General features: G+C 47.4%; 1 protein-coding gene across 1 annotated transcript; it reads right to left on the bottom strand.

Moving 5' to 3' along the window:
- Window positions 1-355: 355 nt before the first annotated feature.
- Window positions 356-27,430, bottom strand: MAPRE1 (microtubule associated protein RP/EB family member 1). The gene is made up of 9 exons (XM_081948130.1): window positions 27,276-27,430; window positions 21,634-21,757; window positions 16,617-16,762; window positions 9,063-9,270; window positions 6,522-6,602; window positions 6,133-6,248; window positions 3,553-3,705; window positions 1,448-2,173; window positions 356-1,349 (listed from the first exon to the last, which is right to left on the bottom strand). Exons 2-8 carry the CDS (start codon window positions 21,752-21,754, stop codon window positions 2,117-2,119), a joined length of 882 nt encoding a protein of 293 aa, XP_081804256.1. The 5' UTR covers window positions 21,755-21,757; window positions 27,276-27,430; the 3' UTR covers window positions 356-1,349; window positions 1,448-2,116.
- Between the last annotated feature and the right edge of the window lie 324 nt (window positions 27,431-27,754).

Genomic DNA, 27,754 nt, shown 5'->3' with positions numbered 1-27,754 from the left:
GGAGAGCCTTCTCTGTGGGAGTGCCTTCCCTCTGGAATGAGCTGCCCCCAGAGCTTCGCATAATCCCCGACCTCCGGTCCTTCTGGCGCGCCCTAAAAAGTTGGCTTTTCCAGCAAGCCGGCCTGGCCTGTTAATTTTAACTCATTTTTAAATGTATTGTCCTATAAATTGGGTTTGTTTGTCTGTTTTGATATGTATTTAATTTCTTTTTAACTTTCGGGATGTGTGTTTTTTGATGTTGTACGCCGCCCTGGGTCCTTTGGGAGAAGGGCGGCATATAAATCCAATAAAAACAAACAAAACAAAACAAAAGAAACACCCCCTGCAAGGACACAACACTCCAGGAGACGCCGCCTTCTTGAAATAACAGAACTTTATTTAGAAACCGTTTTAAAAGTAGAAAAAAACCCTGTCAAAAGGAGTCTGGTTTTGAATTATCGTTGTAGGGCAAAACAGGCATTTTAGAAGGCCACACAAGAGAAACAGCACCTCTGATGTTTTAAATAATGGCTTTCTTTTTTTCTTTCTTTCTTTCTTTCCCTTCTTTCCTTTTTTCTTTTTTTTTTGGCATTCGTCCAAAACGTAGGTCTCCCGCCGAATTGTCATAAGGAAATCATGCACTACACAACAAGTTACCGTTAACTCTGCTTTTCTACACACATCGAGACACACACAACAACCGGAAGCAAACGGACAAAAGGAACGCACCAAGCCGAAAGCTTAGTCTTTGCTGTGGCGAGGGGAGGGAATATGGGGTGGGATTGGGGGAGGGGGGAGTCCCAAACCTCCGAAAGCCCCCTCCCCAAGGAGCAGCCATTGGGGAGAGGAGGGAGGGGGAGAGGGTCAAACACAGAATACTGCAATCATCAAAATTCACCAGAACGCTCTGATTATCTCCGGCAACTTCGGCTCGCCTATTTAATACACAATTTCTCTCTTTTTTTTTTTTCCACCAGTCCTCTGCACGCACCTGCACAGGTAACTTGAGGGGAGGCCCTGCAAAGGAGGTGTGGTGCCCACCCAGGCGTCTCTCGACGCAGGCGGCAAAAACCGACTAGCGAGTCCAGTCGAGTAAGAGTGGAGTGTTACAACCTTCTCCGATGCTTTCGGATCCAGCATCCCTGTTTAAACTATCTTAGTTTGGTGAGAATTGCATCCCAAAACGGAGTTTGTTTGTTGAGGATAACAGGGTTGGTTTGGAAGCAGAGGGAAGGGGGGGCAGAGAGGAAGAGACTGGCCCCATATTTTGGGGGGGGGGGGGGGCAGAGATGGAGCCAAGGGGTGGAGGAGGAGATTCTTATTCAGGCATGTCCAACTTTTGCAACTTTTCAACCCTTGTGGGACTTCAACTCCCACAAGGGTTGAAAAGTTGCCAAGAATGGAGAGCCCTGGTCTTACTGGAGGTTACACCAAACACAGAAGCCGATTTCGGGCACGCCTGCTTCACACCTTCCTTGCCACCGAGCCGACTACAAAGTCCATTCTCCTGCCACATCCTCAGCCACGCTGGGCCCACTTCCACACGGCCTCTGACCTCCCGGACTCGCAGCCCCGATCAATCTAAGCCAGGAAAGCTCTAATCTCCCCTTCCTCTCCCCCACAGGGAGCCTGGTGGAAAGACCACCCTTGCCCCTCCGTAGGCAGCCTCTCCTGCTTCCCCACCCTCCCCCCTCCCCAAACACGACGCACTGCCAATCCTCCGTCATGGAAGGGCCCGACCGAGCGAGCCCCGCGTAGCCCCGAGTCTGCGGCCTCTTGCTTCCAAACAACACCAAAAGGATGTTGATCACATCGTCCCGCTATGAAAAGTGGCAAAAGAGCTCTCCAAAAAGAAAAAGAAACCAAAAAAATAATATAAAATAAACACACACAAACACACCCATCGGAAGCAGAAGGGTGGGGGGAGGGGAGGGGGAAAAGTAGTAGTAAAACTTACGCAAAGTGCACTTGAAGAGGTACTCTTTTTTTTGTTTTGTTTTGTTTTACTTCTCAAAAAGAAACCAGTTAAAGTCCTCTAAGAATAAAACGAGAGTATTTTACAGATAAGCACATGATTGGGGCAAAGATTTTCGGACTTCTGACTCTGCTGCTCGGCTGGTCGATGTCGGTGGGGCCGTTAATACTCCTCCTGATCCTCCGGTGGGGCTCCTTCGTCGGGTATCACGAAGCCTTCCTGCGAGAGAAGCAGAATCGGGATGGGAAAATGTGAGGAAGCGCGGCTGCGCAGGAGGATGTTTGTGCGGGTAGCGGAGGGAAACATGGCATGTAAACAATCAGTGGAAGAGAAGTTGCCTCCAGAAGTGGTGGGTGATTCCATCCCTGGAGGCTTTCAAGAAGAGACTGGACAGCCACTCGTCTGAAATAGTATAGGCTCTCCTGTTTGAGCAGGAGGTTGAATAGAACAGAATAGAAATGAATGGAATAACAGAGCGGGAAGGGACCTTGGAGGTCTTCTAGTCCAACCCGCTGCCTAGGCAGGAAACCCTATACCGTTCCAGACAAATGGCTATCCAACATCTTCTTAAAGGCTTCCAGTGTTGGGGCATTCACAACTTCTGGAGGCAACTTCTGTTCCACTGATTCATTGTTCTAACTGTCAGGAAGTTTCTCCTCAGTTCTAAGTTGCTTCTCTCCTTGATTAGTTTCCACCCATTGCTTCTTGTTCTACCCTCAGGTGCCTTGGAAAATAGTTTCCTTGCAGACAGCTGGACGTTTGCATCCTTTCTGAGGGTCATTGAGGCCACTTGGAGGTTTTATCTGTGTCCTCAGGGTGACTTGAGTGGTGCAAATGGTTCCTGCAGTCTGCAATCTTTTTCTCTGGAAATCCGTTCCTACTCCTGGATGGCTGAGAATCTCTACAGACTTTTAGCTATACAACTTGGGGTGAAGACCCTTGGAATGGGGTGGGAGCAGGAACGGATTTCTATAAGAATTTCAGACTACAGGAACCATTTGCACCACTCGGGTGGCCCTGAGGACACAGATAAAACCTCCAAGTGGCCTCAAGGACCCTCTAAAACAGGGGTGTCCAAACTTGGGAACTTTAAGACTTGTGGACTTCCAACTCCCAGAATTCCCCAGCCAGCATGGCTGGGGAATTCTGGGAGTTGAAGTCCACAAGTCTTAAAGTTCCCAAGTTTGGACACCCCTGCTCGAAAAGGATGCAAATGACCAGCTTTTCTCCAAGGAGTAGAAATCCCTTCCATTCCCCTCCGTCCAGTCAGAGCTGAAGAAGCTTTGAAAAGCGAAACATCTTCAAAGAAAAAACAAGAAGGTTCAGTGGCCTCATGTAAAAGCCTCTTTGGGACATTATCATCATGTTTGGGACGGTGACATGGTGTGTGTTTGTGTGTGTGTGTGTGTGTTTTCTCTCTTCTGAGAGAGGTGCATCAGAATTTCATTTTAATGCCTGCCATTGTGTATGGAAAAATGACCATGCAGGTTAGCCCATTCAATGCAGGTGAACCTCCTGGGAAAGGGTGCGCAGAAGGAATAGCTGGCCGCATAGTCATGCCCCAGCTATGCCCCAAAACAGATCCCATCTATACTTACATCTGTGGCATAAAGGATTTCCACGATTCTCTGGAGGACCGGGTCACTTTCGCCTTCGTTCTCCTGGCAGATCAGCTCGATGTTCCTCAGCTTCCCGAAGTAGAAATCTCGTTCCTTTTCTAAGTCTTCCACAGTCATCTTTAACGCATTGATCTGACAAAGAACACTTCATGTGAAAACAAAGTCGCACAAAGGACGCTGGTGGCGCTGGGGGGGGGGGGGGAATGCAGCATTGCAGGCTGACTCTGCTCACTGCCAGCAATTCGACTATCACCTGTACCCGTGATGGCGAACCTATGGCATGCGTGCCAGAGGTGGCACACAGAGCCCTCTCTATGGGCATGTGCGCCATTGCCAGCTGCTATTCACAGGTGCCGGAGCGCCGGAAAAGGCCCTGAAAATGGCCCAAAAACAGGCTGTTTTTCAGCCCATTTTTGGGCCATTTTCAGGCTGTTTTTCATGCTGTTTTCAGGCTTTTCAGGCTGTTTTGGGCCATTTGTAGGTTGTTTTTCATGTCGTTTTTAGGCCATTTTCAGGCCATTTTTGGGCTGGTTTTAAGAACATTATCTGGCCATTTTTGTCCCAAAAACGGCTCCAAAATGGTCTGAAAAACAGCCCAAAACAGCCAAAGAACAGGCATGCGCGTGCCAGCCAGCTGGTCTTCCAATTTCCGGTGCTTCAAGCATGCGCATGCATGCACATTCTGGTTTCGGAACTCAGTGCTGAAAAGGTTCAGCATCATTGACCTATCCTGTACTGTAAAACACTGTGAAGCGGTATATAAGTGCTATTGAAATACTTTCCTTCCTTCTTTCCCTCCCTCCCGCAGGCTGGATGAGTGAAGCGCTGGCCACGCCCATATAAGACAACTGGCAGTTGGAACAGAGTTCCCTTCAGGTGGGGAGGGGGAGTAGAACGTCTAACTCCTTAGTATCGACGTGTGTTAAAATAATACTGCGTAAGAAATACTGATGATCTGGTGGTTATTTTGGAAAAAATCCTTTTTAGCGAGCACCTAGATGCCAAGACGAACATACCCACCGAATTTCAAGTAGGCTTTACAGTTCTGGAGATTTCGTGATGTGAGTGGTATTTATCCCAGAGCTATAATTGCACTCAACAATGAACTGAAGGGACAACATCAGGGAGCTGTTGGACAGCATTGCTTGGTCTGTTGTGTGGATGCTTGGGGGGTTGAGGGGTGGGGAATTTTGGGGGGTGGGGGTGTTTGGGGATTGTCATGTGTGTTGGGCCTGGTCTCCGGGTGTATGTGAATTTTGTTGTATGGGCATACTGTGACAATAAAGTAATTATATATATATATATTTATTATTTGGCTTTCATATATATAGATTGCTATTGAAATACTTTCCTTCCTTCCTCCCTCCCAGTTCTTAGAACGCAGGATTGCGGGCTGACTCTGCTCACTGCCAGTAGTTCAATCCTGACCAACATCAGCTCAGCCTTCCATCCTTCCACGGTCAGTAAAATGAGGACCCAGATGGTTGGAGGTGATATGCTGGCTGTAAAACCACTTACTGTTAAGCACTGTGAAGAGGTATATAAGTGCTACTGCAACTGAAACATTTTCCTTCCTTCTTTTCCTTCTTTCGTTCTCCTTCTCCTTTCTTTTTCCTTTCTCTGAGCCCTGGTGGCGCAGTGGTTAGAATGCAGGCATTTCTCTGTCTCTCTCTCTCCCCCGTGTGTGTGTGTGTGTGTGTGTGTGTGTGTGTGTGTGTGTGAGGCACTCCATTTGCATAAGCGGCAAATGCTCGCACAAATGGAGCTTGGAGCTGGGACCGTGAGCACTCACCACTTACACAAGTGGAGCTGTGTGGCCGCGGTCACTGGCTCCATGGCCCAGTTACGAACGGACCATGACATGGAGGTCCAAGAGGGGCTAACAGACACTCCCCCACCCCCGGACCCTTTTGGAGACCCGTGTGGTTTAAATCCAGCATGAAGGGCTTCGACATTTCCATCAGGAAACATCACAGTCCAGTTGCCTTCGGAGGTTGTGGGAGCTTCGTCCCTGGAGGCCTCCAAGACGAGAAGGCTGGGCTGCCCCCGGTCAGAAACGGTGTTGGGCCACGAGAGGGAACCTGCGGCACGGGGGTAGAGTCATCTCTCCGGCCAAGTGAGCCATCGCCCGTTGCTCTTCTGGGTTCCGGCGCGCAGGCCAGCTGGTCTTCAAGTGCGCCAAACCGCAAGAGTAGCCGGCCAGTGTCCATGCGCATGCCAGGCAGTTGCTCTTCCAGTTTACGGCGCTTGCGTGTGCACCGGCCACCTGCTCTTCACGTGTGCATGTATGCCAGAAGGCCGGTGCACATGCAAGCACCATAAATTGGAAGATCATCTTTCTGGCGCACGCATGCACACTAAGCGGCCGCTCTTCCAATTTCCGGCACATGCTCAACCTCCTGTTTTGGCACTCGGTGCCAAAAAGGTCCCCCAACACTGCTCTAGGGTCTCTTGCTTGGGAGGGGCGGGGTTGGACTAGATGACCTCCAACTGTGTTCATCTGCTTAGATTCGATTTATCGCTGCTGACAGGCGCCCGGCACCCACTCCCGAAACTCACCTGCTGTATCAATTCGGCCGATTCGTCCTCTCCAATTCCCCCAGGGGCCTTTTTGATCATGGGAGGCCCGGGTTTATTCGCCACCGTTGTTCGCTGCGCGACCATGGGCCTCGGGGCTGTGAAGGAGAGAGGAAGCGCATTAGCCATGCTCTGCAGTGGGGCGCAGGGCCTCGGCACGGCTGCCAACCAAAGTGAACGACACCCGAAGCGTGCAACCCGGTGTGTGCTACAAAAGAGCCCAAAAGGAGAGGGAGGGAGGGAGGGAGGGAGGGAGGGAGGGAGAGAGGGAGAGAGAGAGAGGGAGGGAGAGAGGGAGAGAGAGAGAGAGAGAGAGAGAGAGAGAGAGAGAGAGAGAGAGGCAGGTGTTGCTCCTCCCACCCACTTAGTACCGATTGCAGCGGTTTTCTTTAAGGAAAGGGGAGACTCAGCTCTGGCCGCCTTCAGGTCCGAAGTCCCCACAAAACTGTTATCTACAAAAAGAGAAGTTTTCTTCTAACTGGGATGCACAAACACAAAAGCACTTCGCAATTACAAGACCTCGGATCGTCGTTGTCTTTTAATGACCCCGTAATCTCTTGCGGGGTGGAGGCTGGGCAACCGAACGGAGCTAGCAGAGTGTTGAATGGCCGGATGCCCTTCATGTCTCCAGTGCGGAGTTTTGTTCAGCAGATACATTCTCATTGCTCACCGGGCAAGGGTCCAAGCGCCCTGCATTTTAAGAAGGCTGCACTGGCTAGATTGTGAAAGCACTGCACAGCTTGATTGTTGGTCTAGTGCAGGGGTGTCCAAACTTGGAAACTTTAAGACAAGTCTTAAAGTTTCCAAGTTTGGACACCCCTGGTCTAGTGTTAATCTTGATGTTAAGGAACAAACAAGACCACTCCCCACGGACAAGCCACAAGCTTATAAACGAAGAGCAAACCCCATTTCCCTTCTCCCACTGATGACGTTACCTAGTTATGGAATGAGACGCCTGCATGAAAACTACCCAGCTCAGAGAGCAACCAAGGACCCTACAAGCCCTCCTCCCCCTCCTCCACTAACCCCACTCCCTTCTAGTACAAATGATGTTACCTAGCTGGGTCATAAAACATCTGCAAGACAACCTCCAAGCTCAGAGAGATCCAAGGACGCCAGAGTTCAACCTCGACCTACAAATATTCTCTTCCCTTGGGGTCTTAATTGTGGGATCCCTCCGATAAACAGTGGAGGGCTCTTGCTTCACACAAGCAAGCATGGGGTGAGAGTTTTGCCATGAGCTCTGGGGAGGAAGGGTGGACACTCCCCCACCCTTATCTGCAAGATACAGCAGTTATCTGTATCTTGGGGAGATACAGATAACTGCCGTATCTCCCCAAGACAGTGCTTCAAGGTCACTCAGCTGGGAGAGGGAGGCAGCCGCACACCAAGCTCTGCCTGAAGTGGCTTCTGAACACATTCTTGCTTGAATCTGATGGGCGTGGAGGGGCCGGTGACAGGAGGCAGGTAACGGAGGGAAACGTTGGATTTTGGGATTGTGGCACACGCTCAATTCTGGCTATGTGTTATACTGTAAATACGCTTGGACTTCTGATAAAACTACCCGTTTTTCCCCCAACAATAAAACCGGATCTTAATTTTCTTTTGGGCTCCAAAATAAACAGTAGGGCTTATTTGGGGGGGGGGGTGTCTTATGTTTTCCCATGTGCTGGAGGGACACTTCTGCTTGCTCGTGGCAGAGCAGGAGTCCGTGAGAGTGCTAGTGCCACCGTCGCTCGGAGCTGCCCCACATGCCCCGCACTGCTTTACCTCAGGGCCCCCACAGCCAGGCCCATCCATGCCCTGACCTCATGCGGCCACAGCACCAACGCACCACTCGGCTTCCTGCTCCGTTGTGGCCACGAGGAAGCAGAAGATGTGGCTCAGGGCTCACGTGGGCTCCTGCTGCGCATGGCTGCTGGTGGATGGCCAGGCTGCGGAGGCCCTGAGCTAAGGCATTTGCAGGGCGCATGGGGCAGCTCCACCACTACCCCACCTCATGCCAATGGCACCGCCAGCAACCGGATGGAATGGGTGGGTGGGCAGATGTGCCAGCTCTTAAGTAGGGCTTATTTGGGGGGGGCATGGCTTATATTCGGCACACACGGGGGGTGTTATTTTCACAATAGGTCTTATTTTTGGGGAAACAGGACACATCTTTCTCAACAAAAGGAGCCAAGGATCATTTCCATGTGGAGGCTTAAGCGGTCGCAAGTCTGACAGATGTGGCCTTTCAATCAAATCACCACCTCACCTCTGTCAGGATAAGCCTGCACATTTTGCCACGTTAAGCATCGCTTGAAATCTGGCGAGCGACGCCACCAAACACATGCTACGGCACAAAGAAGCCCTGATATGCTGCCTATGGCAACAGGGATGTTCCCTTCCTGGGCCTCCCCGGATGTTGGGTTTCAGGCCTGCAGCCCTCTTTTCTTGTGGGTCTTTGGCCTGCCACACTTTCTATTCTTCTGCTGTGCATTTTCTATGGTGGGAAAATTGTACGGAGCGAGATGCTATGTAGCCATAACAAAAAAAAAACTCTAGAAAGCCAAGGTCATCCTTTGTCTCTGCACCCGACCAGAACTGGATGGGTGGAAGCTGCCAGCGTGGCAGTGAGAGATTGGACCATGGGATGGACTTGTGGGTGTGGGGGCAAGATCTAGAACTTTCAACTGGGGGGGGGGGGGGGGACCAGGAAGCCTTCAGATTCGGGTTTTCCCAGATGGGCCAACGTGGCTCTCTTCATCAATTGGAACTTTGGGCAATCCTTTGCCGATTTAATTTTGGATGCTATTTGGAACCCTGCCATTGGGACTCCTTCTCCCATCATCCCCAAAGAGCAGAGCCGGCCCAGGGCAGAGCACTAGAACTTCCAAGCACCCACAGTGCCTGACGCAAAGTCTCTCTCTTACCTGTGCCACCAGAACCAAGGTTCTTCTTAGGTTTGTTCAGCAGCGGGACCACCAGAGTGGGGGCGGGGCACGTCTCCTGGCCTTGCCGAGCTGCCACGGGGTCGTAGTCCTTTCCGTCATAATTGGCATCAAAGAATTTCTTGAACCACTGAACAAATTCGAAATTGTCTTGGAATTTCCCTTTCACTAATTTGTCCACAGGAATTATCTGAGGAGAGAGGATGAAGATCTTTAGTCCAGACGAGAAATGCATTCCAGAATTCTAGCAGAGAGGTTTCTAAAAGCAAAACAGGTAGTCCTCGACTTACGACCAGCACCTTAGTGACCATTTGAAACTCTGACGGAAGTACCTGGGAGAGTACCTATGACCCAAAATTCAAAGGTCTTATGGTCTCCCCCTCAGTCCTGTGACGCATGTCGGTACCACATCTATGTTCCATTTGCAGCGCCCTGCAGTCATGTGTCTCGGTTTTATGACACAACTTTGCATTTTTACGAATGCAAAAAAACCCTGGCATTTAAATCAGGTTTGCCGCAAAAGCACACCATGAAAAAAACCACTGGTGTATTTAGCAACGGCCAGAAAGAAAGGTCATAAAATTGACAACTGTCACGAATTATAACTGTGATAGGCAGGCTCCTTTTTGAAGACTACAAAAAATTCCTTGGTTCGTGCAGAAATGGGAGTTAGGGGTTTACTTTGTTTCTGAACTAAAATAGCCTTGTTGACCTGGCACCAGGAGCTGGTCCCAAACCACCGGGATGAAGGTTTTAAAACATCACAAAATATGAAGGTTTTCCCCCCGCACACAAACATAGAAAACTGCAAAAACAAAGGTGATTGTGATGTTTAAGTTACACTTTTGAAGTGAAGCACAAAACATTTAAAAGTCAGTATTTTGTTTTTATTTCCAGATCTTATTATGTAAAACTTAAGCATCGACAAAAGCTTTACAGAAGACTATTCATATGGCCGAATCATTGTAATTCATAAAATCTTAAGAGTGGGAAGTGGATGTCCTAGCCCTTCCAGCACCCACCCACCCACCCTGCTCAGGGCAGGAGTCCAAAGCAAAACAGGCGGACAGGATTTGTCTGTTCAAATCCTGCTGAAATCCCGGAAGGGGGGAGAATTTTGGGCTTAATTGGGCTGAAATTCAATGGTGAAAAAAAGCAGGTTCTACATTTAGGCAACAAAAACGGAATGCACAGGTACAGTATAGGTGGTGCCTTGCTCAATAGTAGTAACTGTGAAAGGGATCTTGGAGTCCTAGTGGACAACCATTTAAATAGGAGCCAGCCGTGTGCAGCAGCTGCCAAAAAAGCCAACACAGTTCTAGGCTGCATCAACAGAGGGATAGAATCAAGATCACGTGAAGGGTTAATACCACTTTATAATGCCTTAGTAAGGCCACCCTTGGAATACTGCATTCAGTTCTGGTCACCACGATGTAAAAAAGATGTGGAGACTCTGGAAAGTGCAGAGAAGAGCAACAAAGATGATTAGGGGAGTGGAGACTAAAACATATGAAGAACGGTTGCAGGAACTGGGCATGTCTAGTTTAATGAAAAGAAGGACTAAGGGAGACATGCTAGCAGTCTTCCAATATCTCAGGGGTTGCCACAAAGAAGAGGGAGTCAAACTGTTTTCCAAGGCACCTGAATCAATGGGTGGAAACTAATCAAGGAGAGAAGCAACTTAGAACTAAGGAGAAACTTCCTGACAGTGAGAACAATTAATCAGTGGAACAGAAGTTGCCTCTATAATTTATGAATGCTCCAATACTGGAAGTTTTGAAGAAGAGATTGGATAACCATTTGTCTGGAACGGTATAGGGTTTCCTGCCTAGGCAGGGGGTTGGACTAGAAGACCTCCAAGGTCCCTTCCAACTCTGCTATTCTATTCTAAATGTGGTCATAAGTCAAGGACTGCCTATAGCTTCCTGGTTCTTAAATTCATTGTCCTATGCCGCGCAGGATAGGATCCTAAAGAACGTTCTGAAATTATGTTTGAATTCCTTGCCAATATTTAAGAGTGTTATCCCATCTCTCTTGGGTTGAAGTAACAGACTCTTAAACCTTTTAATCTCTCTTCCTACAGCTTAGTTCTTAATCCTCTGATCATCTTCTCTGTCCTTCCCTGACCCTTTTTTAAGTGGAATAGAAATAGACATAGAATTATGGGGCTGGAAGGGACCTAGGAGGGCTTCTAGTCCACCCTACACCTCTGCCCTTAGGCAGGGAGAGAGAGACACATCATCTTTGAATGATGTGGAAATTATATATTCCTCCAGAAAAAAAGGATTTTTTACAACACGCCACTGAAAGACCAAATTGCATTTCTTCCCTCAGGATCCTGGCATTTGGTTAGCCAAGAAAAGGTAGGATGATGGTTTATTCTCCAAAGCCCCTGAAGGTAGGAGAAGAAGCAATGGATGAAAACTAATCAAAGTGAGAAGCAACCTGGAATTAAGGAGGAATTTCCTGACAGTGAGAACAATTAATCGGTGAAACAACTCGCTTCCAGAAGTTGTAAATACTCCATCACTGGAGGTTTTTAAGAAGAGACTGGCCAGCCATTAGTATGGAATGGCATAGGGTTTCCTGCTTCAGCAGGGGGTTGGACTAGAGGGCCTCCAGGGTCCCTTCCAGCTCTATACTGATTGATTGACCTTGGTATAGGCCAGATCACATGGTGGAAACTCAAAGGAACCGTATTTCTCAACTTCAGCCATTTTAAGGCTTCTTCCACCTCTTTTGTTCTGCAATTTTCTTTAGATGATCTGCTTCTTCATTTCCTAAGGTGTCAAAATATTGGAAATAATTCAGACACTGAACAGAATGACGGAGTTGGAAGGGGCCTTGGAGGTCTTCTAGTCCAACCCCCTGCTTAGGCAGGAAGCCCTAAACCATTTCAGACAAATGGTTGTCCAATTTCTACCCCATCATCTGTATTTGGGGGAAGGACCACACAAAAAAACCCCACAACCCAGGCATTGTGTACATTCCAAGGTTCGCCCAAACTTCCTGTTACTTAATTCAATCTTCAATTGCTACAAACTTCCTTAGAAGCGAGAAAGCTGCTAATCTTGGTATTTACTCAGCCCAAGGTCTTGCAATCCACGGCTATTTAGAAACACATACGCTTTTTGTAACATCTAGCCTACAAAAACTTCCTTGGAGAACGTGAAAGCACGCACATTCTTTTCTTGGGTGCAAGTAAAGTGTCTTGCCTATTACAGGCTTGGGGTGTTATTATTCCTACAAAGCGAAACAGCTAAAAGTGGTTTCCTTTTATTATTATTTTTTTGGTAACAGAAATTCATGTTACTTGGGGGGGGGGGGGGTAATGATCTTGCATTCGCCTGCCTCGAAAGCACTGGTCTTTTCACAGCAAACTAACTGGGCCCAACTAAACCAAGGGGGTTAACTCACATCATCGCTGTTTCCCCAAACTAACTTGGAAAGACAGTTACAAGGCTGCTGTTTGCTTGGTAAAATCTCCCCTCTGGCCATGAAATGAGGTTGAACCACTTAAAGCGGAGGGTCTCAATTCAAGGTGGGTGGGAGTCTCTGTCATCCGTGGTTGTCCCAAAGGTGCTTTTTTTCCCAAGAGGCCACTGGACTTTCTGGCTTTTTCTTTGAAGACGTTTCGCTTCTCATCCCAGAAGCTTCTTCAGTTCTGACTTGGAGGGTGGGGAGGGGAAGGATTTATATTCCTTGCAGACAGCTGGTTATTTGCATCCTTTTGGAGGGTCATTGAAGCTCTTGGGGGTTTATCTGTGTCCTCAGGGTCACCTGAGTGGGGCAAATGGTTCCTGCAGTCTGCACTTTTTCTGGAAATCCGTTCCTCCTCCCACCCCATTCCAAGGGTCTTCATCCCAAATTGTACAGCTAAAGGTCTGTAGAGATTCTCCGTCATCATCCAGGTCACGCTTGTCCCAAAGGGGCTTTTACAGGAGGCAACTGGACTTTCTGGGGTTTTTCTTCATTTGAAGACCCACCCAGCCTCCTGGAAATTGAAGTCCACGCATCTTAAAGCTGCCAAGGCTTATTAAAACTGACTTGAGATCTAGACAAATGGTGAAACGTCCAATGAATAGAGTCAATGTGATCCAGTTCTGCCCTCCAGAGTTATGTTTGGACAAAATTTAGATGGTGGACAACTGTGGATTTGAAGATTCCCCTTAGTTCTTCTTTAACAAGAGGGAGAGTGGGATATCTAGAGAGCAGCCTGTTTCTCCAACAGCTGAGGACACAACCTTTCAGGTCAACTGTCAACCTGATGTGAGTCCCCACCTAGGCCTCACAACAACAATGTCCCCCAAGAGAGGAGAAAAAAGACAGACAAAAGAAGGGCAAAACAATGCCTGATATAGAATTAAGCCCCTGGCCCTTTTACTCCTGTAGGAAGTAAACCCACCCCTCTCCTAGAAAAATGAAATATCCTGGGAAATGCTGAAAAAGGAAGAATATTATCATTTCCTTGGATCAGAAATGGAGAAACATGTTTTTAGGCAGGAAGCAGACTCGCTCTTAATCGCCCCCACCTTTCTCAATGGGCCATTAAAAGGCCTGGGTCAGTCTATTCTACATAACAAAGATCTCCCCCTTCAGCTCAAGGGTTAAGGCATGATAGCATTAGCTCTTGACCCATCTCACCCCAGGGCACCTGGGAAGAAGCCATGCTCAACCAAACATAGACTCACACCCTACAGAGTTGCCCCTGCATGTCCCCATGGGAGTCTGACAACCAATCAGAATACAAGCTGAAGATCAAAGGCCAGAGAGGGCATAAAACCAGGGACTTTCAGCCTCTCTGCTTCTCTTTTCTTCTTCACCCAACATCTGGAAGGATGTGATCCTCCTTTTCTGTCCAGGAGCTGAAGCCATGTGATCCTGTCCACCATTAAACCAACTTTCCAAGGAGCCTCCGTGTCTCCAGTGTCTTTTTCCCCCACTTGGAACTGAACCCAGAAGGACGTTTCTCCCAACACTCCAATACAGTCAAGAAACATAAAGGGTATTCTGCAGGGTTTTTTTTGTAACTCTGATATCCTGGTTAGAAATGAAAGTCCTTGACTTACAACAGTGACCGTTCAGAATTACATCAGCACTGAAAAAAGGGACTTGGGGTCATTTTTCACACCTACAACCATTGCTGCATGCTTGAATTGCATGATTTTTTTTTATCACGTGATCAAAATTCAGAGGCTTGGCAACTGGCATGTACTTATGACGGTTGCAGTGTCCTGAGGTCAGGAGATTCCCCCTTCGCCACCTTCTGATAAGCAAAAGACAATGGGGGAGCCAGATTCACTTAACAACCACGTGAATAGAATAGAACAGAAACAGAAACGAATGGAATAACAGAGTGGGAAGGGACCTTGGAGGTCTTCTAGTCCAACCCCCTGCCTAGGCAGGAAACCCTATACCGTTTCAGACAAATGGCTATCCAACTTCTTCTTAAAGACTTCCAGTGTTGGGGCATTCACAACTTCTGGAGGCAACTTCTGTTCCACTGATTAATTGTTCTAACTGTCAGGGAGTTTCTCCTCAGTTCTAAGTTGCTTCTCTCCTTGATTAGTTTCCACCCATTGCTTCTTGTTCTGCCCTCAGGTGCCTTGGAGAATAGCTTGACTCCCTCTTCTTTGTGGCAACCCCTGAGATATTGGAACATTGCTATCATGTCTCCCCTGGTCCTTTTTTCTCTTAAGCTAGACATACCCAGTTCCTGCAACCGTTCTTCATATGTTTTAGCCTCCTAATCGTCTTTGTTGCTCTTCTCTGCACTCTTTCTAGAGTCTCCACATTTTTTTTACATCGTGGCGAGCAAAACGACTAATTTAACTGCAGGGATTCACTTAACAGCCGTGGCAAGGAAGGTCATAAAACAGGACAAAATTCATTTAACCACTCTCTTTTTTTGCCAACAGAAATTTCCGGGGTCAGTTGTGGAGTCCATGAACTTGGCAATATCACCGCTGAATCCCGCTCAACCGTGGCAATTCCAAGATCCTGGCTGGGGGAATTCTGGGAGTTGAACTCTGCCCATCTTCCAATGTTTGAGAAAGGCTGCAGTGGACTTACAGAAATCCCAAATCCAATTTGCATGTGAAAGACAGCAGTGAGTCAAAACTATTCATGGGGAAATTAGCATATCAAAACCCACATTCCTTCTGCCTTTCCAGTAATTCAAGTGCAGCAATTTAAGCATTCTTTTACTCCCACAATTTAACTATGGACTTGTATTTCACATTTTTGAATCACTCAAAGAGGGACTCTCTAGGCCAGGAGTCTCCAACCTTGGCAACTTTTAAGACGTGTGGATTGGAGTTGCAGTCCACACGTCTTAAAAGTTGCCATGGTTGGAGACCCCTGCTGTAGGTGGTGTACAATAAAACATGAGAATATAAAAAGAGTACATCAGATTTAAAATTTTAAAAGGAGGCAAGCACAGCTGAATGCTCCTAAATTTAAATTTACATGCTATAAACCTTCTGAAAATTCAGATAAATATCTTTCCACAGAAAAGGAGACTGGCCAAGCAGAAGCTCTTAACTCAGGCACAAAGTATCTGGGAATAGAAAAGTATTTCATGAGGTTTATTATTAGTCATATCTTGACAAAGATTAAAACCTCCCCCCCCCCCCCAAAAAAAAAAAATCAGGAACTTTTAACTTCTCTGGTTTTGAGCCACAATCAGTGCAGGCATAAATGGCACAAACTGCAACTTGACAAGAAAAATACTTTCCTACTTCATAAAATAAAAATCCCACCTTATTATATTGAGCAATACAGGTGATTGGCACCTCAGCTACACAATGTTAAAAAAACAAAATACCAAGTGCTGCTTTTCCTGGAAAAGGTACATCATAAAGCTGAAAAACTATTCCAGTTTTGTCGAAAGAAATATATCTGCTTTAAATTGAACAAGACTGGGGGGGAAACCATTCCAGTATTAAGGTAAAGGTTCCCCTCGCACATATGTGCTAGTCGTTCCCGCCTCTAGGGGGCGGTGCTCATCTCCGTTTCAAAGCCGAAGAGCCAGCGCTGTCCGAAGACGTCTCCGTGGTCATGTGGCCGGCATGACTAAACACCAAAGGCGCACAGAAACCTTGGTACCTCCCCAGCAAAGGTGGACCCTATTTTTCTACTTGCAATTTTACGTGCTTTCGAACTGCTAGGTTGGCAGAAGCTGGGACAAGGAACGGGAGCTCCCTCCGTTACAAGGCGCTAGGGATACAAACCACTGAAATGCCGACCTTTCTGATCAACAAGCTCAGCGTCCGAGCCACTAAGTCAGGGGTGTCCAAACTTGGCAACTTTAAGACTTGTGGACTTCAACTCCCAGAATTCCCCAGCCAGCTCTGCTGGCTGGGGAATTCTGGGAGTTGAAGTCCACAAGTCTTAAAGTTGCCAAGTTTGGACACCCCTGCACTAAGTATCAATTTGAGAATGGGGGAATGCTAGCCTCTGACCGATATTCAAAACAAATGAATGAGTAAATATTCAAAATAAATCAACGTGAACATCTATTCCTGAAGCGCTTACTTTGTCAACGCCCATTCGCTTAAAACCTGCTTGTAGGACCTTGTAATTCTGAATGTATTCGTGCTCCAGCTTTGCTTGGAATTTCACTTTCTTGAGCGTGACGGAACCTGGGAACAGCATGTCCATAAACTGACAATAAGCAGCACCTGGCCAAGAGAGAGAGAGGGAGGGAGAGAGAAACATTGTGGTGAACGTCAGATCTTAGCAAAGGCATTTGGGGCAAAAGACCAGAATTCTCTGAGGACTTCCTTGGTGGCTGCCAATCCTGTTTTCTGTGGGAGGCTGCGTGGCAGGAGAAATCTGTGGGAGGAACTGGATTCAAACAGTGGGGTGGGAAAGTATCTGGAGGAGGAGAGACACCATTCTGTTCTTTTATCTGCCTTACTCTTCACACAGCAGGGAAGGAGCCAGTTTGTTGCAGGCAATCAAATCCAGAAAGAACACACAGAGGTAACTGATTCAGCAGGATTCATTAACTTATCTTTATATATGAAACACATGAAGTAAATATACAATCCCAAAAGCAGCTTTTCCAACGAAACACAAGCAAAACACAAGCAGAGGAGAGGAGTTCCAGTTCAGAGCAGACGACTAGTTTAGAACTCAGCACAGACTCAGAGCTTTAGTACAGAACAGCTAAGCCACGCCCAGGCTCCTTGCTGCCTCTTCGTTGCTCACACAAGCAAATGCTGTTTCAGTTTCCAAACAGCCCTCATTGGCTGACCCAGTTACTAAGCCCTATTCCAGTTCATGAATATATCTACAGTGACAATCTTTTCCCAGCTACATCTACCCAACCCTCCAGAGTGGGGAGACAAAGGATGTTATGAGACCAAGATACAACCAAAATGGGAGCTCCCCTCACTTAAGGACGTCCATCTGGTGGGACCAAGAAGAAGGGCCTTCTCCAACGTGGCTTCCTCCCAGTTATTTGAAGGACCATCTTTTCCCAGTTACATCTGCACCTAAAATGGAGCAAAACCCACTGAACGACTATGTTACTTAGCACTGGAAATTTTGGGACCGATTGTGGTCGTAATTCGAGGACTACCTGTACAGAAATTTTGGAGCTCAATTCAGGTCGTAAGTCGAAGGGCCTGAATTGAGCCCCCATTTCCTGTGGTTAAGGCGTTTGGGGAGGGAGTTTTGCCCCATTTTACGACCTTTCTTGCCACCGTTGTTAAGGGAATCGCTCCGAAGTGAGTAACACGTTATCTGTCTTCCCCATGGACTTTGCTCGTCAAAAGGTCCCAAAAGGGGATCACGGGGGAAAATGCAACAGTCGTAAGTGTGAATTAGCTGCCAAGCATCTGAATTTTGATCACACGGCCACGAGGATGCTGCAACAGTTGTCATCGCTTTTTACCATGATGTTGTAACTTTGAGCAGTCACTAAATGAACTGCTGTAATTCAAGGACTACCTGCATTAGGTTTTTCCAGTGTACTAACAGAAAATACCGGTGTGTTTTCCTTAGGACAGGGGTGTCCAAACTTGGCAACTTTAAGACTTGTGGACTTCAACTCCCAGAATTCCCCAGCCAGCAGAGCTGGGAGTTGAAGTCCACAAGTCTTAAAGTTGCCAAGTTTGGACACCCCTGCCTTAGGACATCACATGTCAGGTCTTGGCTTTGTGCAAGGGGTTAGGTGTCTTTTTTAAAAAAACAAACAGCTCCTGATGATTAATTAAAAGGAAGCTGATTACAATGGAACATCAGGGATCTGGTCACTCAAGTTTTAACTGCAGAAAAGGAACCGGAAAGGGCTCCGAGACAGATTGAATAACAGAGTTGGAAGGGACTTTGGAGGTCATCTAGTCCAACCCCAATCCCCCCCAGCCCAAGCAGGAGACCCTACACCATTTCTGACAGATGGCAGTCCAGTCTCTTCTTGAAAGCCTCCAGGGATGAAGCTCCCACAACGTCCGAAGGCAACTTCTGTTCCATCGGTTGACTGTTCTCCCTGTCAGGGAATTTCTCCTCATTTCAAGTTTCATTCCATGATTCTTTGTCTGGCCTTTGGGTGCTTTGGAAAAGAGCTTGACCCCCCCCCCCCACTGCTCTCTGTGGGAGCCCCTCAAATATTGGAAGACTGTTCTCCTGTCTCCCCTGGTCCTTCTCTTCACTAGACTAGCCAGGTCCAGTTCCTGCAACCGTTCTTCGTACGTTTTAGCCTCCAATCCCCGTCCAATGCTCTTCTCTGCAGTCTTTCTAGAGCCTCCACATCTTATTTTGCAAATCAGGCTGTTTTGAGAGCGAGTTGGAAGGGTTTTTAGCTTAAACGCTTTCAAAATGCTTGGAATTGCAAGCGTGAAACTCGAAACACCAGTTTCACAATGAGGGAGGATGCTTCATTGAAAAGTGAAGTTCCAAGGAGGTTGCACACCCATTTGAACGCTGATACAGGTGACCCCTGAGGGCACAGATAAGCCCTCAGAGAGAGAGATAACGACCAGATGACCACAAGGAATATAAATCCTTGCATCCGCCCCCATTCAGGCAGAACTGAAGAAGCTTCTGGGATGAGAAGCAAAAAGTCTTCCAGGAAAAACCTAGAAAGTCCAGCTGGAAAAAGCATCTTTGGGACAACCGTGACCTGGATGACCGAGAATCTCCACAGACACCTTCACTGGAAGTGAAGTGCTCAAAAGAGTTCAGGGCAACACAGTTTGCGCACCCCTATGGATCGCAGGGAGTCCTTGACCTACAACCATTCATTTAGTGACCGTTCACCATTGGGAATGTAACTTTTGGGCGGACTTGTGATAAAGCAAAGAAATATTTGGGATCCGATTTGTGTTGCAGTGCAGAACCTAAAACTGAAAACTGATTTTTTTTTTCTTTTAGGACTACAGTGTCTTTGACTTACAACGGTTCATTTAGTGACCGTCTGAAGTTAACAACGGCACTGGAAAAAGTGACTTATGACCGTTTTTCACACCTATAACCATTGCAGCATCCCCGAGGTCACATGATCAAAATTTAGGCGATTGATAATGGACTCATATTTATGACGGTCACAGTGCCCTAGGGGTCACGTGATCCCCTTTTGCGACCTCCTGACAAGCAAGGTCAAGGGAGAAGCCAGATTCGCTTAACGACCGTGTCATTAACAACTGCAGGGATTCGCTTAACAGGCGTGGCAAGAAAAGTCGTAAAACGGAGCAAAACCCACTTAACAATCGTTTTGCTTAAGCTCAATTGTGGTCGTAAGCCGAGGACGACCTGTAATCCTTTCTGCATTGTATTTTAAAACAATAGATTTAAAAAGTCTGCAAGGTTACTGTGGCTACTGCAGGCTCATTTCCTCCGAGGTTTCATCGCAAGGAAGAAGGCTCCCTCAGTAGGACAAACACTAGCGGCCTTCCACCGGGACCAGTGCAAAACAAGGGCTCCCACAGCCTTTCCTTCTGCGTAGTTCGAGGCTCCGTTTTATAAAGAGTTTCCAAATATTCAGATACAGGACAGAAATGAGAAGCGCAGAGAAGAGCAACAAAGATGTTTAGCCGCCAGTAGGAGACTGAAAGCTAAAACATACGAAAAACGGTGGCAGGAATTGGGCAGGGCCAGTCTAGAGAAAAGAAGGACTAGGGGGACACAGGATACCAGCCGTCCAGTATTTGAGGGGCTGCCACAAAAGGGGGGGGGGGTTCAACCTATTTTCCAAAGCACCAGGAAGCAAGAAGCAACAGATGGAAACTAATCAAGGAGAGAAGCAACCTGGAATTAAGGAGAAGTTTTCTGACAGCCAGAACAATCAACCAGTGGAACAGCCTGCCACCAGAAGTTGTGAATGCTCCGATGCTGGAGGCTTTTAAGAAGAGATTGGACAGCCATTTGTCTGGGATCGTAGAGTTTCCTGCAGAAGCAGTGGGATGGACTAGAAGACCTCTCTTCCAACTCTGCTATTCTATTAAAAGTATTGCAGACAAACTGGGGTTCTCGGTCAGGGGTTTGATCCTGACTGGCTCAAGGTTGACTCAGCCTTCCATCTTTCCACGGTCAGTAAAATGAGGACCCAGATTGTTGGGGGCAAGAGGCTGACTCTGTAACCCACTTAAGAGTGGGCTGTAAAATGGCATATAAGTGCAATTGCTATTGCAATATCTACCTACCTACCTTCCTTCCTTCCTTCATCCCTCCATTCCTTTCCTCCCTCCCTTGCCATAGTGGCACAGTGGTTAGAATGCAGTATTGCAGGAAAACTCTGCATACTGCCAGCAGTTTGATTCTGACTGGCTGTAGGTTCTCAGCCTTCCATCTTTCCCACATTGGTAAAATGAGGACCCAGATTGTTGGGGGCAAGAGGCTGACTCTGGAAACAGCTTAGAGAGGGCAATAAGCACTTGTGAAGCAGTATATAAGTCTAAGGGCTATTGCTATTCAGCTCTCCACCATTTTGCCCAAATGAGACATTTAAAGCACACAACTGCATAGAAAGTTAAAGACACACTTAAGATCCCACCCCCCACCCCCCCCAAAAAAGTGGTGCAGGTAGAATCTCATTCTACTCCCTAGGAAGATATAGTAAGCATTCCAAGTAGCAATTTCAAGAAGACTGGGCCAATGATACAATACAATACAATAGTAGAGTTGGAAGGGACCTTGGAGGTCTTCTAGTCCAACCCTCTGCCTAGGCAGGAAACCCTCTACCGTTTCAGACAAATGGCTATCCAACATCTTCTTAAAGACTTCCAGTGTTGGGGCATTCACAACTTCTGGAGGCAACTTCTGTTCCACTGATTAATTGTTCTAACTGTCGGGAAGTTTCTCCTTAGTTCTAAGTTGCTTCTCTCCTTGATTAATTTCCACCCATTGCTTCTTGATACAAAGGCAGTACTTTGGTGAGCTGGATAGATGTAAGTTTGATAAAATAAATGCACACTTAAGACAGAATGCAAGCAACTACCCACCAGAGTGGGCCCATTACCCTTCCCAACTGCTGAAAAGGAGAAACAGTGATGAACAAAGGCATTGAACGGAGGGTCTTCCGATCTCAAGGGGGGGGGGGTCTTCTTACCTGAACAGAGTTGCTCTATCTTGGTTAAAGTTAGTTGTAATGACTCGTTGATCCAGGCGAGCATGTCATGGCGGCTTAAGTTATCACTCGTCACAGAGGTGGAATACACGTTCACGGCCATTTTCTAAAGAAAAATCGATGGAGAAAGGACACGATTTTACTCAGAGTTCGGAGCCATAGCTGTCTCTAGACGTCATCTGAGTCATTGTCCATTTAGGGCGCTCTCTTAATGAAGCTCACTTTACCAGAGAGAAGTGAAGGTGGACTTTAATTCTCAATTCCCAGAATTCCCCCATATATACACGCACACACACAAACACCCCAGATGCTGCATTAGGACCTCTTTCCAGAGCACGATATCATAGTCTTTTGAGACTGAAGGATGCCAAAAAAAGTATGTATGTATGTATGTATGTAAGTATGTATGTATGTATGTATGCATATAAATAAAGGAGGAGAGCCTGTGGCTTAGTGGCTAATACATCTGCCTAATATGTAATACAGCCCAGGTTCAAATCCCAGTAAGGGTATGGCTAGCTGATGAGAGCTAAATAGCTTGAAATAGATCTATACTAGTCTCCCTTTATTTATTTATCAGCACAAATACAATATATATATAGACCCGAATACAACAAAACCAGCCACACACGTGTATATACATACACATACATATACATATACATATACTATATACATATACATATACATACATATACATACATACATACATACATACATACATACATATTATAATTAGAGGACCCGGATTGTTGGGGGCCATAGGTTGACACTGGGAGGGAGGGAGGGAGGGAGGGAGGGAGGGAGGGAAGGAAAGAAGGAAGGAAGGAAGGAAGGAAGGAAGGAAGGAAGGACGGACCGTCATGGAGTAGTGGTTAGAATGCAGCATTGCAGGATGACTCTGCCAACTGCCAGTAGTTCGATCTTGACTGGCTCCAGGTTGACTCAGACTTTCGTCCTTCCAAGGTGGGTAAAATGAGGACCCAGATTAATGGGGAAAATATGCTGAGTCTGTAAACTGCTTAGAGAGGGCTGGAAAGCTCTGTGAAGCAGTGAACAATTCTAAGTGCTATTGCCATTTTACACAGAGGCATAATGGCCTACCAGAAAAGAGGAGGAAAACAGCCTCATTAGCAGGTGATTCACTTTTCTGTTATGAGGGACATGGGGTCTGATAAGTGATTTGCTCATTTGCATAGAAATCGCTCTAGGCCAGAGGTGTTTTCACACACACACACACACACACACACACACACACACACACACACAGGAACTGACAAATGGATCCGAGATTTAACACCCTTAGACCCAAAGGACTAGGAACTAACGTTAACGGGGAGGGAAAAGGAAAATTAATGGGGTCAGAGATAGTTGAAGGCAGTTGAAGATATTATGGAATGAAAGTTTGGGTCTTGAGAAGGAAAGATTCCACACAGCGGAAGGCATGACGATCAAACTGAAGGAAGCAATGATGGCTAATAACAGAGACTGAGGAAACTATTTGAAGGTCAGGGTTGAAATGAGGGGTCCTTGGTGCTCTCTGAGCTTGGTGGTTTTCTTGCAGACGTTTCATTACCCAGCTAGGTAATGTCATCAGTGCTACCGATAGTAGGCAGTGGGGTTAGCTCTCATTTTTATATATGCAAGAAAATCACCAAGCTCAGGGAGCACCAAGGACCCCACAGTCCTCAACCTCCATCCTCCACTCCCTTCTAGCGCTGATGACGTTACCTAGCTGGGTAAAAAAAGTCTGCAAGAAAACAACCAAGCTCAGAGAGCACCAGGGACCCCTGGCAAACAGAGATGATTGGAAACAGAAGCCAGAGAAGGAGATTATTTCAGCATCAAGCCCCCTACAAGGAGCAGAAGCTGGAGATATTGTGATCAGAATGGAAAGGGCCGGGCTACCTAGGCAACTGTCTTCCTCCCATTACATCAGGTTGTCCCACCTGGTCAGGGAGGGAGGGAGGGCATGCTGCAGAGCCCATCAACTAACATCTCCAATTGGCAAGGGTCCAGGAAGAGCGCCTCCTCTGCTGTTGCCCCTGCCCTGGGCAGTATCACCTCCCCCCCCCAAAGGTGGGCCAGGCCCCCAACTCTCCTGGCCTTCTGGAAAGGTATGAAAACCCACGGGATGGAAAGCTCAGAGAAGCAGGCATTTAGGCAAGAAAAACGAAATACACAGGTACAGTATAGGTGGTACCTTGCTCAACAGTAGTAACTGTGAAAGGGATCTTGGAGTCCTAGTGGACAACCATTTAAATAGGAGCCAGCCGTTTGCAGCAGCTGCCAAAAAAGCCAACACAGTTCTAGGCTGCATCAACAGAGGGAGAGAATCAAGATCACGTGAAGTGTTAATACCACTTTATAAGGCCTTGGTAAGGCCACACTTGGAATATTTGCATCCAGTTTTGGTCACCACGATGTAGAAAAGATGTGGAGACTCTAGAAAGAGTGCAGAGAAGAGCAAGAAAGAGGATTAGGGGACTGGAGACTAAAACATATGAGGAACGGTTGCAGAACTGGGCATGTCTGGTTTAATAGAAAGAAGGACTAGAGGAGACATGATAGCATTGTTCCAATATCTCAGGGGCTGCCCCAAAGAAGAGGGAGTCAAACTATTCTCCAAAGCACCCAAAGGCAGGACAAGAAACAATGGATGGAAACTAATCAAGGAGAGAAGCAACTTAGAACTAAGGAAACATTTCTTGACAGTTAGAACTTGCCTCCAGAAGTTGTGAATGCCCCAACACTGAACGTTTTTAAGAAGATATTGGATAACCATTTGTCTGAAATGGTGTAGGGTTTCCTGCCTAAGCAGGGGGTTAGACTAGAAGACCTCCAAGGTACCTTCCAACCCTGTCTATTATATTCTATTCTATTCCATTCCATTTTTAGTATCCTGAAAGCCCTCCCTTCAAATTTTAATTAGCTTGAACATTGTTTTATAATCCTTGCCTCCTTTCTTAACTTTTTTTAATACAAGTGGACCTTGACGTATGATAGTTCATTTAGTGACCATTCAAAGTTACAACAGCACTGAAAAAAAGTGACTTGGGTTTTCACACCTACGAGGGTTGCAACATTGGTCAAGTGACCAAAACTGAAGACACTTGGCATCTGGTTCATATTTATGACAGCTGCAGCATCCCAGGGGTCTCATATCCCCCTTTTGCAACTTTCTGACAAGCCAAGTCAATGGGGAAGCCAGGTTCCCTTAACCACCACGTGGCTCACTTAACAGCTGCAGTGATTCACTTAACAATGGTGGCAAGAAAAGTGGGACAAAATTGGCTGAACCACTGTCTCGCTGAGCATCAGAAATTTTGGCCTCCATTGTGGTCGTAAGTCGAGGACTACCTGTATATTTTAATATTGTGATACTTTACTATACAGCAGTGTTTCTCAACCTTGGAGACTTTTAAGTCCTGTGGACTTCAACTCCCAGAATTCCCCAGCCAGCTAGAGGAAAGGGAGATGAGCGGTTCAGATATGTGAAAAATTAATATTAAGAAAAAGGCTTTAGAGGGGTGTTTTTCACAGCCGCTTGAAGACTGTGGCCTTCAATTCAGTGGATAACAGAATAACAGATATGGAAGGGACCTCGGAGGTTTTTTAGTCCAACCCCCACCCCACCCCTCTTTTGTTCAAGCATGGGAATTCTGGGTGTTGAAGTCCAGACGTTTTGAAGTTGCTGAATTTGAAAAACCACTGCAGAAGAGCACAGGGAGGATTTGAAGGATTCCCATTCTGGCGACTGGAGCAGTTTTAGGATGCCTGTTACCAAGTCTAAGGGAACCCAGGGAGAGGGGGCGGTCTAGAAATTTAATAAATTATTATTATTATTATTAACCCGTTGATATTCCTAGAGGCCCCCCCCAAACCATGAGATGGCAGTATATAAGTTTTATTATAAATAGCAACAGATAAATAAAAGTCCTTGCGCAAGGAGATTAGAAGAGAGGGAGGCACACCACAGGGCATATAACTGCGGTCCTCCAAATGCTGCCGGATAACGGCCCCCTCCCAGCCGGCGGTGAAGGGGGGGGGAGAAATGGAAACCAAACTCAGCAATTTCCAGCGGGAGCCAGCTTTCCTGCTTCTGAAATGGAAGAGCTTTTCTGCCATTAAGACTAAGGTGGGACCCACAGTTTGGGAACACAAACTGAGAATTGGGAATATGGCCTCTCCCAGCAGTATCAAGGAGGATGCAAAGAGTCCCTTAAGAGAGATGGGCGGTGTAAAAATGCCCCCCAAAATGAAGAAAAATAAATGGAATTTAATAAATATGGAATATAATAAATACATCCTAAATATAAGCTGAGTTTGGGGAGCCAGGCGTTCTCTCTCACTGGGCTTATGAAAGGGGGGGAGGGGGACTGGAGGAGGGAAAACTCTGCACATGCCCAGAGCAAGTCATTGAAAGGCAGAGGTGGAAATTTAAGAATAAAAGGGGGGGGGGCAGCCCTTTTTCCCCCACCAGCAGGAAGGACTCTTTGCACATGCCTGGAGCAAGTCAGAGAAAAGGCAAAGTGGAAATTTAAGAATAAAATAAACACTCTGAAGAAAAAATAGCAGCTGTTTCCCTTCCTCCCCCCACCAGGAGGGAGGACTCTGCACATGCCTCGAGCAAGTCAGTTAAAGACATGATGGAAATTTAAGATTAAATAAATAAATTAAAACAAGTCAGAAGAAAAGAAAAAGCAGCCCCAGCCCAACCCCACCCCAAAACAACAAGGACTCTCTGCACATGCCCAAGAGCAACTCCCTAAAAGGCAAGGTGGCCATTTATGAATGAAACAAAATAGAAAAAAGCCCACCCACCCCCACCTACAAAGCAGAGAGGATTCTGCACGTGCCCAGAACAATTCTCTCAAAGGCAGAGTGGAAATCTAGGAAAAAATAAAATAAGAAAAAAGCAGCACTTTCTCCCCCAACCCCCCAAAAGGCAGAAAGGAGAGAAGAAAGTCATTGAAAGGCAGGGTGGAAATTTCATAAAATAATAAATGATATATATATAAAAGCAGCCCCCTCCCCACCCTTTTCTGCAGACAGGGCAGCCTATAGAAGCCTCCCCCTCCCCCATGGTGACCCCACACACCCCATGGAGGTAACTTAGGTGCAGGGAAGCCCCCTCCCCTCCCGGGGAAGGACCCCACCCCCACCCCCACCCCCAAGGAGGAGGGCTGGAATAGCAGGGCCTGAGGAGGGGGGAGGAGGGGAGCAGACCCCTCCTCAAAAGCAGCGTGTAGGGTGGGGAGGGGGCCCCTCTTTAGACCCCAAGCAGCCCCCTCCCAACCCATAAGGAGGGAGGGCAGGCACCTTATGGGGCGGGGGGGGGACGGGTGGCGGACCCTCCCCATCCTTTGCAAAAAAAAAACCTGGCCCACTAACCGGGTTAGTTACGGGAAGCCCGGCCGGGCAGAGCCACGACCCCTCCCCCCTCCCCAACCGTCCCTCATTCTCCCCCTCCCCCCACGAGGCGAGGGGGGGGCGCAACTGGCATGGGACCCCCTAGCCCTTCGCCTAGGCCGAGGCGTGGGAAAGGGAAGGGAGCGAGCGGGGAGCCACCGCCTCGATTTTGGGGCCTCCCGCCTCGCCTCGCCTCGCCCGCCTCGCGTTACCTCAGCGGCTCCGCCGTTCCGCCCGGCCCCGCCCGCCTCGCCCGGGATCTGACGTCACGCGCAGGCCGGCAGGCGCACTGACGTCACCCGCGGGAAAACGGAAGAGGAAGAAGCGTCGACGACGGCGGACCACGCCCCTTAGAGGGCGGGGTTCGGGCTGGCGCCGTTGCTAAGAGCCCGCCTTGCGGCTGAGGCCGCGTCCCCTCCCACAGGGCACGCCTCCCCTATAGGCCACTCCCCTCTTTTTCAGGGGGCGGCTTTCAGCTTCTTTAGGCCTCGTTCAATGTTTACTCGACCTTAGCTTTTTTAATATATGTAGACTTCCGCTCTATTTATTCGTTTATTCAAAAATTAAAAAGATTATTTATTAAATAAAATAAAGTATTATTATGATTGTAAGTTATTACTAATGTTAACGCTAGCCGCCCCTCAGACCCGCCCTGCCCACATTTCGGCCTTCAGGCCGGAAGAGGCCGAGC

Source organism: Natrix helvetica (assembly GCF_964273705.1).
Source record: "Natrix helvetica genome assembly, chromosome: 3".
Lineage (NCBI taxonomy): Eukaryota > Metazoa > Chordata > Lepidosauria > Squamata > Natricidae > Natrix > Natrix helvetica.
This window is presented reverse-complemented; position numbering and strand designations above follow the sequence as displayed.